The following is a 15795-nucleotide window of genomic DNA, read 5'->3' as shown; positions in this document are numbered from 1 at the left end:
TAAAGTTTCTTTGCAAAGGGGAAAAGGCCCAGAGAAGAGACAGAAGAATGGATTTATTCCGGACCGGTAGGTGAGTCCCAGATTACAAGCCGCTCTGCGTAACATGCGGCGACCGGCTGCTAATGAGGCAATGAAGCTTCAAGCTGTTTCGCCACTAGAGACCAAGCAGGCTGTGGATATAAGCAACACTTCGGGTGTCATTGTCTCTCGTCACTCCCAGATGGGACCGTCTCGTTGCAGAGAAACAAGCTCAGGGCTCCCGTTAGTCATTATCATGAGTTAAAATTTTCACGAAAGTAAAATGTTTGTTTTTGTGGAGTATCTGTATCTTATTTTGAAGGGATATGTAAACGTTACCATAGCGACCAGAGTCAGAGAGCGTTTGGGCAGTGGTCGAGAGGAGATGATAGCTTGTGAGTCTTAAGTCTGGTTTAGACGGAAAGATTTAAGAATTGTCGGCCGATTCTCCAAACCTCTGTGACCACAGAGCTGATAAAAGAACAACAGGTTCGATCAGTTCGTGTCTCCAAGGCAGGAGCAAAACACCACATGAACCGATTCCAGCAACACGAACCGATTCCAGTCACGTCGCGATTCCAGAAGAAAATCCACAAAACTCCAACATAGCATATGGAAATTTAGAATAACCAAACACGGATGACGATGTAGAAGCAGTAGTGATAGTTTGTGGAGTCATTTTAAGAGATAAAAGACGTAACAAAAAGAAAAGGCGGTGGATAGACGGGAGCAGCCGCTCTATTTGCTGCACTATGATTTGGAGGTGAATGTGTTGTTTCATAGTTAACATTTTTAACTGAATAAACAATAATGACCTTTAGATTTAATAATAAACATTTCCACATATCATCTCCGATATCCACCGGACTCTTAGTATGCCAGCTGTTTGGGATTCCCCTCTGTTCTTACATCACCGCGCTTTTTGATTGGCTACCTGTCACATTCAACAGGTCGTATTCTCGTTCCCAGTCAGGGAAAATCCCACAGGCTGCGATAAAAATGCCAAGACAACGCAAATTGGGCATATTCAGGATTTAGCAGGAACACCAACATGCAGAGGCCTTATCTGACTATTTGACGGTTTAACCTCCCCCCCCCCCACCCCCGGGCCGCAGCAAACTTTTCCAAGTCTTGACCGGTCCGCGGTAATAAAAAGGTTGGGGACCACTATACTAAAGTATACTTTTTTTTCACCTGGGTCCCTGGTCCAACACACTTGAATCAGATGTTTATGACCTGCTCAGTCTGCAGTGAAGTTCTCCAGGGACTTGCTGATGAACTCATGGTTTGACTCAGGTGTGTTGAAGCAGAGACACATTCAAAAGTTGCAGGACATTGGCCCTCAAGACCTCTGAGGGCTCTTTGCTCCAGATGCTCTTCTGTAACAGTTTAAACATTTATTTCATGTGTTTAACAAAAATTATGAATTGCTGATTAACCGTGTGAGGCTGATGTATTCAGAATTCAAACTGTCCAAACACTTTGGTTGATCAGTTCTTATTTAACACATTTTTTAAAACTGTTGCAAAGGAACAAAATACATACTCTTTCATTACAGTGTATTATTGATTACTTTTGTCACTGGGAAGTTCTTTGTTCTAGAGGTAAGTGAAAGAGATGAATGCTTTTCCTCCTCACCTCCCCTGGTTTATAGCTGCAGAGTCTGCTCCTGAGCAGATATCCTCTATCACATAGGGATTCTTATCACAGCTGATGTTCAGTGTGGTGTAGTTGGGTTTGCACACAGTGAGGAAGTAGGGTGTTGGATAGCCAGTCATTAGCTGCAGGATGTCGGTAATAAGGGCGGTCGCACACAGGCCAAACGCATGAACACCTGAGGATGAAAAGTTTGACGTGAGATAACTGTACAAGAAGTCGAAAAATCATGCCTGGGATGATAACGTGAGAAAATGCAACATGAATTACGAAGAACCAAGCGTTTATTAGTCTTAAACCAAAAACTAAGAAAGCACTCATACCAACAAAGCGGATGGCTCGGCGAATGAAAGAGTTGAAATTGCAGCCAGCTGCGTTGATGCTAGCCTCTGTTCCACCGCCAGTCTTCCTCCGAGAGAGGCAGCAGAACAAGACGGCCTCTCCAATCATGATCTGGAGAACAATCACTCATTTATTGCATGTGCTTTCATGTAGATGTGGTTGGTAAAGATTTTACTGAGGATGACAGCAGACTCAACATTTAGTCTTCAATGTGTTTTTTGTTACTTACTTGTTATTCTTAACCTTTGCTGTACACATTCTGGTTGGTACTGGATCATTGTTGTTTTTAGTAATGTTTACATATTTTCAGATCTAATCCAATTCAATAAAATTTTTGATATGGCATCAATTCACATCATATGCAATTATATCAAGCAACTTACAAAACAGACAGACACAACATATGATCTAATCAATCCAAGATGTTACAGTTTCATTCAAGTTATAAAACAAGGCAACTTCCATTCATTATTCCAACTGATACAATGTTTTCTAAGTAATCCAAGCCAGCTGCATTGAGCCACTAACTTCCCAGTGATCCACCTCCTGAGCAAGGATGTGGGGAAAGTCAATAGTTGATTGCATCAAGCCATTAACTTTATTGAATTCTGGGCGTGGTGGTGGCGCAGGGGTAAAGCACGCGACCCACGTACAAAGGACTCAGTCTATGGCTGTCACAGGTTTGGCCTGGACCAATGACCTTTGCTGCATGTCATCCACTGTTCTGTCAGTTCACTATCAAAAAATTCTAGAAAAAAAATTTCCTGACTTTCTATGCTTGTCTGTCTGACGTGCGGTCATGGGGTGGAGAGAACTGGTGGTGTGACTGGGTGGGGGGTTGACCTCTTACATCTCCTGTGTCTCTATGGCTGACATTCCTGTGCCTTGCTGACCAGTGTGTGGGGCGTACACATTGCCCTGGGTTGGTGCCTTATGTCTGTCTGCCTGGGGCGCTCGATGATGAGGTTCAGAGGCAAAAAAGTAAGAATAAGTTCACTTAAATGTTCATTCATTCATTCATTCATTCATTCAAACAAACAAATAAAATGCATTTGAACTGAAAAGTGTAGGTCACTCTGTCTAACATTGCAATTTCAAAACACTTTATTAAAATGTGATAAACCTTTGAACTGCCACCCTCAGCCTCAGGCCATGTGAATGGCAGCTCAGTCTGCAGATTCCATTTCACTTTGGAGCCCCAGCTGAGGTTGTATGTGAACCTCTGGCTGTATTATTGTACAGTTTATGAGACTTTATACTTCTAACTACAGTTATAAGTACCTTATAAAGTGAAATATTCTGAATAAAATAATTTTTTTAATACTGATATTTTCCCATATTCAACCATGTGGTTTTCCAAAGAAACAGGAACTCTGTGCATGTTTATGGTCTAATACTCACAGTGATGGCTGGTCCAACGAAGACCAGGCTAAGCAGCATCAGCAGCGGGATGACCTCGTGGTTGGGGTCGATGTAGGGCAGGCTTAGGCTGCGGTCGTGGCAGTTATATCCAGAATTCACCGGCTTGAACACATCGGTCCACTCCAGGAAGTAGAGACTGACCACAGATGAGATCAGGATGGGTAGCTATGGAGATCACAGCCATACAGAGTTACTAAGCTTCCAGGTCAAAAGTTGAAGCTTATGTAGATTTCCAGTCAGTATTTTTTATGGCTGTAGCTGCTGCTATGGCCTTTTGGATCAATGAGCATGTTCATTTGATTAAATGATACATGGAAGATTATGGATGTGACCTATGAAAAGAAAAATGGAAGATGTTGAATGGAATTAACAACTAACTTGAAATGTACCCACTGATCCTAAATGTGATCACTAAACTCTAATGAAAGTGTATTTGACATATTTAGGGTTTAGAAACAACAGAGGACGAACAGTGAGCCATCTGGTCAGACGTGTGGGATTAAAGCTCATCTTAACGTCTCAACGCTGCGCAGTTCTGTGGAGGCTGCTGGAGCCAGGCAGTCACACAGCTCAGCTGAGCTGCAGACAGGCTGAGAGGCTGTCTGCAGCTCAGATACAGCATCATATCTCACCTGTCACAGAGTCAGTGGACAGGACTCTGGGAGCTGAACAGGTCAGAAGCCTGCTGTTGGCAGGAAAGATTTTCTGCAGCGGTCTGTACTGCACTGAATCTGAAGAAGCCTCTGACTGAAGATGCTCTGCCTTCCCAAGACAGTGTCATGTCCTGAGGATGACCTGAGGATGGTCAGGGTTGTCCATTATTTTCTTGACCCTATGAATAATCCTTCTTTGCATAAGAAGGTTGGAAAGAAGACAGTCGTCCCCAGAACAGAACCAAAACAGAACCAAAACAGAACCAGCCTTCTTTATCAGGCTGTTGAGTTTTTTTATGTACCTGGCTCTGATGCTGCTGCCCCAATAGATGATGGCAGCAGAGATGATGCTTTCAACAACATAGCTTCCTACTGTCTGCTCTGTTCCTTCCTTCACTATTGCGTCTCTAGTCTGTTTTAAAGATGAACACCGAGGTATTTATTTTCCTCAACCACCTCCACTTCTTCTCTAATGATGGAAATAGGGTTTGATCTAACCCTGTTCCTACTGAAATCAACAATCATCTCCTTTGTTTTGTTCATATTTAAGATTAGATGATTGTTCCCACACCATGACACAAAGCGGTCCATCAGCTCTCTGTATTCAACCTCTTGTTCATCTCTGATTCAACCGACAACTGCAAAGGCAACGGAGTATTTCTGTAGATGACAGAAGTCGGACTTGTGCTGGGAATCAAAATGACGCCAGCTGTGTCTACTATTAAAAATAACCTTCTGTTGTAATGGTAAAAGTAATAAAGTAAAATATATTTGATAGTACATATCCTTTAGTCAAACAACACAGACTGCAACCATCAATATTTAATCATGTTGTCTTCATGACATATTACATCTAGGATAGCCAGTCTGCATAAGGAAGTCCTGAGTGAGAGGTGCAGTGGTCTATAGCTGGTTCTGTCTCTTGCTTTCACACAGCTTGGTGCAGAAACAGTGCAGAACGATTCAAATATCACAGCAATGACCAACAATAAGGATTCAAGATCTTTTTTTTTTTATCGTTATTTTATTATTAACATCACTTGGAGTCACATTGCTGTGTAAGTAAACCGCCGCTAATACAGCCTATGATAAATGTATCAGATAAGGGCTTGTAAAGCAACCAGGTGAGTCCAAAAGGGTCACACAGCATCTGCCATACCTGTCTGAATAAAGTCTAGTCTCTTCTGGGAGAGCTCTGCTTAGCCAGGGTCCGTTTTTATTTTAATGACTGAAACTATTACAAAAATATTTCATCAGTGGCTTTTTTTATTTATAAAATCTAAAGTTGGAATGAATTCTGACTGAACACAAGTGAAACAAATTCTGACAGGGTCGCCTGGACTGGGTTACTGCCTGAGAGGAACCAAAGAGCAGAGAGAAGGAGGAAGTTCAAACCATCTCATAATAATTGGACAAGGATCATATCCCAGACTCCAGCATCTCTCTGCTGACTCTCTAACCGTGAGGAAAAAGAGGAGGGGCAATAGCGAAGGAGGCGGATTAGCACAGTGGCTAACTGATTATATTATATTATATTATATATCATTCAGGACATGTTACTATAGAATACAGTCTCTGCTAAATGGAATTGAACTGTTAACATGTAATGATAGTAATGATGTTGATATACAGCAACAGTCTTCAGTCAGATTCAGATTAGTTGTAAAGCTGACTGCTACTGGAGACCCTTCCTGCCATCAGCATCACCATCCACAGAAGATACTTGGATTATTAGAGTTACAACAGCATTTAGGTTTTCTTCAGGATGCATAAAGTATTTTTTAATTGAACTGAATTTCATATGCAGATTTAAAGTTCAGGTCTGATGAACCTCTTATTTAGGATTTCTAGTTTTTTAAAAAGATCACTAAAAAAAGTCCCAAGAAAGTTGTTTCAAAAGCTAAAAGTTAATCTGTTGTATTATTGTAAAACACAATATAATTTAAACTCCAATCCTAAATATTCATCATGTCTGTGAAATTAAGTTATTTTTCCTTGCAGGTGTAGGTGACCCTAAAACACTCATCTTTAACTAAAATATGACTAAAACTAACTACTAATGTGCTGTTAAAGTTAACTCTGATAACATCCTACTGAACTTCAGCTCTCCTTTCACACCTCAAGTCTTTCTTCTCCTTCTTCAACATGTAAAAATGATCACTGTCACAACAGATCTGTCTCCCAAGCTCCCTCAGTCTCGTTAGTTTTTCCCTTCTCCGTTTGAATGACAGCAGATTTTACAAGCAGGACATTTTGCTGAGCAAAGCTGTGAATACAGCACTGCTCTCCCAGTGTGATCAGTGCTGTGAGGGCATGGCGAAAATTAGGAAGGGACTTTGTAAAAAGAGATCCAGGACACACCCAAGAACCCACAGTGATACCCACTGTATCAATCAATCAATCAATCAATCAATCAATCAATCAATCAATCAATCAATCAATCAATCAATCAATCAATCAATCAATCAATCAATCAATCAATCAATCAATCAATCAATCAATCAATCAATCAATCAATCAATCAATCAATCAATCAATCAATCAATCATCTTTATTTCTATAGCACATTAAAACAGAAATAAATAAACAACAGATACATTTCCACAGCAGGCATATTTTAAGGTGCCATACAACAAGGTTGAAGCAGATCAGATAGATGAGGTAGAGCAATGTTGGTCAAGCATTTGAAAATAAATAACAAAAGCTTAAAATGAATTCTGTAGTCCATAGAGAGCCAGTGAAGGTACACTAAGATGGGAGTGATGTTCTGGCGCCTGGATCTGAGTTAACAGCTGAGCAACAGAGTTCTGCACAACTTGCAGGCGGGTGATAGAGCTCTGGCTAATGCCTGCTAGGGCTGTAAGGATTCCTCGAATGATTGGTGTACATCGATTATTAAAATTACTCGAGGGAAATTTATCTGCCTTGAAGCTTTGTAAAATATGTTTCATTATTTAGCGCACCCTGTTCCGCCCGGGTCATTATTTGTGGTGGGCAGCGCTGTCACTTCCGCCTATGAGCTGTTGCTAAGTGCTAGCAGCATCATACGATGTAAGAGTAGACCCCGCATTGGCTGCTCCGGTGCAAGAAATACGGCGGCCATCTTGGAGCGGTACTCCCTCCTACTTTGCTCAATCAAAACAGCAGAAGATGCCTCAGAACTGAGGGATATTGTTGTTCGGATCGATGGACTATTGATGTGAGGCTCCACAGACAACATTTCACAAGTAAGATGGACATATTATTGTGTATATTCTGTGACTGGAATATTACTTTACTGTATTTATGTCCACCGGCGAGATACCAGCTAATATTAGCTACAGTGCTTGGTGTAACACTGGGTTCAGCCCCGCTATGAAGAAATTCCCAACATATTCATATATTTACCTTGTCCCTGTACCTCTTACCACACTTAACAACAGATGAGCCAGTCAGCAGCAGTTATAACCCACGTCCCTCCTGACCTGTTCTCTCCTAAGTGAAATTAAAGCTGCAGTATGTAACTTTTATAAAAATGTAAAAAAGAATTATATATATTTGTTAAAACTGTCATTATGTTGTGACAGTATGGTATGAGAGGTAATCTGTGAAAAATCTATTTCCTCTGCTTTCTCCCAGTACTATCTAGAAACAACCAGTCAGTGGCAGGAGCGTTTTAGTGCTGTTAATCACAATCATATGTGGCTGCTCATCTTTCCTCTCCTTGCTCTGTGCTATGCTGTAGCTAGCATAGCCTGTTGTAAATGCTCAGTCTAGTTAGCATAGCTACCAATGACAGCAGATAAACATTTTTCCTGTAATGATAAGTTATTTCTCTGCCATTAGCACATTTAGCAGTGAGTGGTTGATTGACAATACTAAGACTGTCCTCCAGGTTCTGATTGGTTGTTTTGGTCAGAATGATGCATTACTTTAGTTAGCAATAGTAGTTCAGGAAGGAGGTGGATGAGATTGATTGTTTTCACAGATTAACTGTCTCATAACAAACTGTCACAACATGGTGACAACTTTAACAAATATGGAGAAAACATATTTTTTATTAAAGTTATGTACTGCAGCTTGAATAAAATGCAACTACATAGCATTTTTGAGAAGTCTGGATTGCTTCATGTATATTTTGCACATTGCTTTTGAATGTTGCTCATGGGGAGAGACATTTCAGCATCTAAAACTAATAGAAAAAATTTAAGCAACCTACTTGCATACATACATACAGTATGTATGTGGACTGTTGGATGTAAAATTCACTAGCAGTGAATATTGTGTTAGTATGAGTATTGTACCAAAGAAAGCAAGTTGCAATCCTTTACAATTGTGATGCTTTTTATCGGTCAAATAGACTCAATTAATTGCAACATCAGCTGTGCAGGGGGGCCCAATCAATTTTTTTGTCAAGGGGCCCAAGATCCCTGTGGTAACTATATTGGAAACAGCAAAAGTCATTTGTTTGATTAACATAGCAGCTTAATTAAATAAAATTTACCATTAACTTCTGAGAAATAAAACACACAAAATGAAACTTCTACAGATATAAGAAATCTGCTGAGTAAGGAGTATGTGACGAAAAATCGATGTGTGCATGCGCATTGCCATAAGGTATGCTGGATTTATGGATATGACAGTAGCAACACCTGCCGCGATGTTTGGAGTATGACAGCTTTTCTGCTCTCGGAACCACGTGGCCACCATTTCAGAGAGAGACAGATCCAACTACTTGATTAATCGTAAAAATAATCTATAGCGTACTCGATTAGTAAAATATTCTTTTACAATAGCCCTAATGCCTACATACAGTGCATTACTGTGGACAAGATGAACTGTCATAAAAGTGTGAATTAATTTCTCCAGTTCCTGTCTTGCTAAAATTGATTTCACCTTCCCATGTGAAAAAAAAATACTTTCATATATTTCAAACATACTTACATTTGTGAAAGTACATTTTAATCTAAAATCTAAAAGTACATTTTAATCTGCGTACCTATATTACGTATATACGCGTAATACCTATAAATATATATGAAGTATACTAAAAGTATGCTTGGACCAATTTCGAAATTATAACTTTAAACATACTTAAATATATACCAAAAAACACTTTTAAGAAATATATTAAATAAAAGTATACTGTATTAAGTGAACAAAATACGTATTTTCCCAAATGTAAATTAGGGCTGTGTAATAAAATCGATTTTGCGATACATATTGATACTTTCTTTCCTAGGAAAAAATCGATATTCATCCGCAAGTATCGTAACATCCAACTGTCACCTTGCTCACTCACTGCTTGCTTCGCTAGGAGAGTGATTCAGTCATCAGGCTTAGTGATTCCTTCAGATGTTAAGTGTCAAGGTTAAAAAGGTATCAAACTATTCAGAGCAGGTACTTGGTGCACTTTATTTTCTTTTTCCAAATGCATGTAAGCTACAGTTTGTACTGTTTCAATTAAAAGAAACATGTTTCCTCACCTCTTCTTTGATTCATTTTGTCCAGCTGTCAACTTTAAGTCTGTGTCCATGTCCAACCAGAGCCAGGTATTGTGTAGTTGGTGCTTTTAATCAGTTTTCAGTTAAATTAATTCAGTCCAACTCTATAACAGTCACAAAATGTCCCTCTAAAATCTTTCAGAAAATTGCTAAAGTGTATTGAATTGTATCATTTGCTGAATATCGCATTATATATCGTATGTCGAGAAATCTGGTATGAAGTATGTGAGATCTGTCCAGGTATACGCAGAAAAATGGAATAAAGGCCTGAGAAATAACAGTATACCCTGAATAATGATTAGATGATGATTATAAGTGATAAGTGATTATAAAGTGACAATACACAGGCCAATGAAGAAATGTCTGTAATGTATGATCAAAACATGTATTCTGTATTTTTGATTAAGTAAGTGTTACAATAATGTATACTAATCAGTTGATGTTCTGTACTTATAATCAAGTGAATGATAATAGTTTACATTATGAAAGGCTGGAGGTTATACTTTTGAGTCAACTAACAAATAACATGATTATATAAAATCAGCATGTATTATTAAAAACCATGGATAATGGGGTAAGGGAAAAGAATACTTCTCACTGAGCAAAAGGCGAGGGGTGAGTCATCAAATGGGGAAGGAAGGCAAGGGTGCGGCAGAGTTGGAAACAGATGGTCAACGGAAAAAAGGGAACTGCCCCGATGAAGCGAGGAGGCAGGGATGAGTCATTGGAAAACTTGAGAAAGAGCCCGGTACTTTCCACAGGCAGCCCTGCCTTGCATGACATCAGGTAATGACATAATGCGATGGGCAGGTTCCATGGAAACTCAGTGCATAAATACTGATGTACGGGACAGAACGAGGGTTCTTCGTCTGCAGCGTAGAAGCGGAGTCATCAGAGGAAGCCGTCTAAAGATCAGCGGAGGATTACACCGAGGGACCAAGGGAAACTTACTCCACGACTTCACGCTGCCTAGAAGGGACGAGCTCCACCCGCCACCAACCCTGGTTCCTGATCCGACCGAATCCTCTGCCTCTACCCAACGCTCTCAACCCCGGTGCAGCTGACTTGGAGAAGAGACGGAGGTCTTTCAAAGACAAAGAGTCTGCACGTTTAATGGAAAGCGTGACTCTTCTCTCCGCTTCCCTTCAGTAAAGAGGACTTTGCTCCGGCTGGACAAAGACTCTGACCAAGGACCTCAAAAGATTACAGCTGCCGAGATCAAAGACCATCGGGTATGAGTTGACCAGCTTCTCCCAAAGCCTCGCTCAGTGAATTTAGTGAAACGGGTTAGGAATAAGAACAAGGAAAGGAGGTGATTAATCCTAGTTGATTTCATTATATTTTTGCTTCTTTTATAACTCTTGGAAATTAATCTGTTGTTATATGCCCCTGCTAAAGCTTGCTTAATAAAATTATAATTCTAAAATTCTAATGGGAATTGTGAACAGTGAGTTTAATTGTGTCAGTCTTAATTATTGTTGGTTCTCCTAATTGTGGTAAAGTTAACATACATGATTCTAAGGAATGGATGGCTTTGTGTTTTCCTCTGGTGAGTGTTAAAATAATGACCTTGGGACTTAAATCTAAGTCACTAAATTTAATCTAGCCGTTAACAAGTGCCGTTATTTTAGGAAAGGAGCTACCGTTAACAGGAGTGGTTGTAGGGGTTATGTCGCTGTGAGGGCTACTCAGCGGATTGCTCCTCAACTGTAAAAGGTCATAACTTCTGGATCGAAGGTAGTCAGAGTTAGACGAGTCCTTTCCGACCCCAGTTTAAACAGATAATTCTCCACAAACTATCGCTAGGGTAAGACCCGAGTTTCTGGGGGTTTTCCGGACCTGTTGGACAGAGAACTGGGCAGTAGTGAGTCCAAAGAGTTGTGAGGAGTGGGCGGGACTTACTATTGGGTAGTAACAGACATGTATCATGAGCAGAATATCGTGTATCGTATCATATCGAGAGATTATTGTATCACTAAAGTTCTAATGTAAATATACACTTACTTAGAGGTGTATATTTAAAAGATATTTAAAATATCTGTCAAAGATATTTTGTGCATATTTTAAAATATAGAAAAATAGAATTTTTTTAAATTCACTTAACGTTACTTTAAATTATTAATTTCAGTATGTTTTACATTACATCGCAGTGTATATTTTAGGCTAAAAAAGTATGCCTTTTTTATTTCCTTTATTTAACCAGGTGAACACCGTTGAGATCCAGATCTCATTTTCAAGAGGGACCTGGGCAGAAGTCTGCAACACGCAGCAACCTGATTACAAAATAAAACTAATTAATACATATGCAGAAGTATGTCTTTTAACCACCTATAAAGTAATTTTAGGCATACTTTTTAGATAATATTTTACTATTTTTGTTAAAATTGCAAAGAATAAAAAAATTATAATCCTGAGGTATTGTTTAACAAAGTACATAATACATTTTCAGATGTATGATGCAAGATCTATGTCAACGGCATTAGCTCCAGTTTATACTCCAGACCAGATGATGAGGGTATTGCACACTTTCGTCTTTTTTGAAAAATGCCATAAAAAGAAGTAAAGCCTTGAAAGCCAGTAACAGACGCTGTTCAAATTTGCCATTTTCACTCTCATAATATCGCCTTATAAATAGAGAGAGCCTTGAAAATAGCTAGTAATTTTGGTAAATTCAAGCTGGTGACGTCCTAGCCTGAGTTAGACGACAACACAACAGGACAACAACCGATGCAAATGAAACGTGAGTCACAAAAGGAACCGAAGGGATGAAGGCTGCTAACGTTTTGCTAGCTAGTGGTAAGTTTGCTCATTAATTATCTTTGTTTAACTATAAACAGTGCAGTAAAGATATAAACAAACTTACGTTGGTTTCAGATTTAATTATTTTATCAATTTTATTGTGACTTATGATTATTACTATAACAATCATTCATGTTATAACTGCATGGAGGTTCCGTTTGTTGCAACTTAATATACTTTTCTTCATAAACTTAACCTGGTTTTAATTAAGCTCTGCATGACAAAGAAACTTTGATATTGTGTGGTTGTTCTTATAACATGTTCATCAATGTTTTTATCTTAAACATATTTTTGCAGTCTAAGCAAATGAAGATGAAAGAGGAAACCGCTATTCTAGATGGGAATAGCGGTTCTCAATGTGGGCGGTACCGCCCCCCAGGGGGCGTTCAAAGGACGGCAGGGGGCGCTGGCGGACATTTTTACAAAAGGGGGTCGCTGGGATGCCTTTGGGGGGCGTTTAGTTGAAGGTAAACTTTACACCTTAAATGCACAACAATGCCAGTTTAGACCTTGAGCAACTTGGTAAAACTGTATTGTGTAACATTAAATCATGCTTGGCTGCAACTGTATCGATGGCAGCTCTTCTTCCATTCAGTATTTGTTAGCTTCTGTTAGCTTCTTGGCACAGCTCCGTTCTCTTGCTACTGGTGGCTAAAATCACGATACCCTCACTGTGTATCCCTCTGAAAAATGAACCTATTTAAATAAAGAAATAAAGAAATCCCTCCATGGGTGATACCATAGAGAGCGTTCATTTTATAGCGTTAACACCGCTATATAGCGTAAGTGGTCCGGTATGAAACGGGGTGATAGAAAAACACAGCACTTTTAAATTTCAATAATCAAAATGCAGAAATTGTTTCCGTTGTTTTAAAAGGTTTAAGTCAGTCTGCCTTTTCCCCATCGATACTCTTCCCGACCGCCCTGCACCTTAGGGGCTTAAAAAAAAGACTTTCACACCGCGCAAAACTCTGAAACAGGAGAAGCGGGACATAAAACAGAGCGACGAACTAGATGTGAATTATGGCATAAAAACAGAGAATCCGACACTGAACAGTGAAAAAAATCAACACATGATGTGAAACACATCATGACGATTAGGCGGCGCAGCAGGTGATGAGTGAAGATTATTCGTCTTATATTATTCGTCTTGTAATGGATAAATGATCAAATAAATCTAGCAACAGGAAAGAAACTAAAGTGAACATAGCAATAAACCAAGAGAGGATAAAACTAATCAAAGGAAACTAAATAGAAATGAATGAAGAACAAAATGCAAGAATAAACTAAGAAACTAAAGTAAATAGAGAGGAATAAAGTGGTATGGCAAGACCTTTCGAGCAATAATTAATACAGAGGACTGTATGGCAAGAATAAACAGACACTATTTCCAGATAAAAGGTAAAATAACATTGTTGAAATGCCATGGGTTTGTTGAGACCACATCTAATACTGAGAATAAATATATCTTACAGACCATAACAGTAAAGAACTGATCACTTATTTATGTTTTTAAGTAGGTTTATATATTTATTTCTTCAATATTATTTTTCATGTCAGTGTTAATGTCATTAATCTATAAATCAATAGACAGATCTATATAAAGATATAATCCATGTTTCTATCTCATATTTGTATGGCATTAAAAGGACCTGGAACTTTTGAAAAAGGTTGAGAAACACTGGTCTAGAATCAGGTCGTCTGCAGGTCATTTAGCACCACGTTCTCCACGAACATGCTGTGCGCGAACGGAGAAGGGTGACCATCGTCCGGCCACGCCCCGGTCCAGTCGCAGAAGGCTCTCCTCGCCGACCGGAGTCTGACTGTTTTGTTGATATTCACTTTAGTGCAGCTCCATCTAGTAGATGCATAACGTAACTCCAGCCTCTACTGTAGCGTCTGTTCTATGCGCCTTATAATCCGGTGCGCCTTGTAGTGCGGAAAATACAATATATGTTAAATCTAATTCAATCACTAAAATAGTACGCTCAAAATATACTAATCAAGCATGTACATAAAAATAAGTACACTTAAAGTACACTAAGTACTACTTCAGTTTGTCCCACAAAAGTACATTGAAGTATGCTTAGCACACTTTAAATAGTGCTTAAGTACTACTTAAATACACTAAGCACCAAATTAGTATTTCAAAAAAGTCACACTTTAAGTATACTTGAAATATACTCATGATTAATCCTACTAAAAGTATGCTTAATGTTAAAATTTAACATACTTAATACACTAAGTATTAAGTATGTTAAACCCAAGTGTATGTTAATACACTTGGGTTTGCTATTTGGCGAAGATGATAAAAACTTCTCTGAACACCACTGTTGATCTGTTTCTTTTTAAAATCAAACTTAAAGTCAAACTTTACCCCCAGATTGGTGACACAATCCCTGAGATAAGGTGAGCCAAGATTTGCACTAGGGGAGGGACAGCAACTCGGTCCAAACAACAGAACTATGTTTTTGTCATTACGGCAGCATGCGAGTTGATAGACTGTATTGCTTTGTGCCAAAAGAAAAAAGATCTGGCAATCAAAAGCATAACAGTGAAATGAAAACAGGATTTTATGTCTTTTGTTCTGAAAACTTGTAACACTTTTGCTTACATTTTCATTTTGAAATCAGGACTTCATGTCTTTCTTCTCAAAACTTGTAATGCTTGTACTCAAAACATCTCCTCGCTCAGACTTAGTCTCTGCTCAGACTCTGCTCGCTTACAAAACATAGAACTGCTTTTTGGCACAATCGCCTGGCAACCTCTGAGCCAATAGAATAAAAGTGTTGTACTTGGTGCGATTGTTTCCTTCTAGCGGGTGTGCCTGTGTGGCTACCAGGGCCGGCCCAAGCCTCCATGGGGCCCTAAGCGAAATTTGGTTTTGGGGCCCTCTAGTTCTGCTAACAGTGTGAACTGGTTGCAATCAGCAGTCCGATCATTAGATCATTCACACACCTGCTATAAACTTGTTGCATCTCTGGCAGTGCTGTTTACATTATATATACATGCATAATATAAGATACATTTATTGTCCAACTGATTTATCGACCAGTTGAGCGCCAATTTCCTTAATTTTGGGGGATCGTGACTGGCTGATACTTACATGTGAAGTCCATCTTATCCCCTAATCTTATCTTAGTCAGCAAAGGTTTAAAAATCAGCCTCTATTCTGCTCTGCAGTGAGAGGTTTGACTGACAGACTGGCCCACCAGGTCAGGTCTGCATGTTTGCAGTTAACAATATTCACCCCACTGTTTCCAACTCACTGACTTTCTTGTTATATTTAGTGACATTTCAGACAAAAAATATTCATATCAGTCAAAATCAAAATCAGCAGGTCAGGCTTTTTAAGGATCGGTAACCAGGGATCGGCTAGAAAACTGCAATCGGTGCAGCCCTATACACATATTCATGACATT

General features: G+C 39.2%; 1 protein-coding gene across 2 annotated transcripts in view; it reads right to left on the bottom strand.

Moving 5' to 3' along the window:
* Positions 1–15795, bottom strand: part of plppr4b (phospholipid phosphatase related 4b) — a 69633-nt gene that overhangs the window by 26893 nt on the left and 26945 nt on the right. For both annotated transcript variants that reach the window (XM_008438532.3, XM_081601458.1), the window contains exons 5-7: positions 3418–3603; positions 1998–2127; positions 1657–1852 (exon numbers count right to left, since the gene is read on the bottom strand). In XM_008438532.3, coding sequence (XP_008436754.1) covers positions 1657–1852; positions 1998–2127; positions 3418–3603 — 512 coding nt within the window. The remainder of the gene's footprint in view (positions 1–1656; positions 1853–1997; positions 2128–3417; positions 3604–15795) is intronic.

Source organism: Poecilia reticulata, chromosome 20 (genome assembly GCF_904066995.2).
Source record: "Poecilia reticulata chromosome 20, P_reticulata-male-v2, whole genome shotgun sequence".
Classification (NCBI taxonomy): domain Eukaryota; kingdom Metazoa; phylum Chordata; class Actinopteri; order Cyprinodontiformes; family Poeciliidae; genus Poecilia; species Poecilia reticulata.
This window is presented reverse-complemented; position numbering and strand designations above follow the sequence as displayed.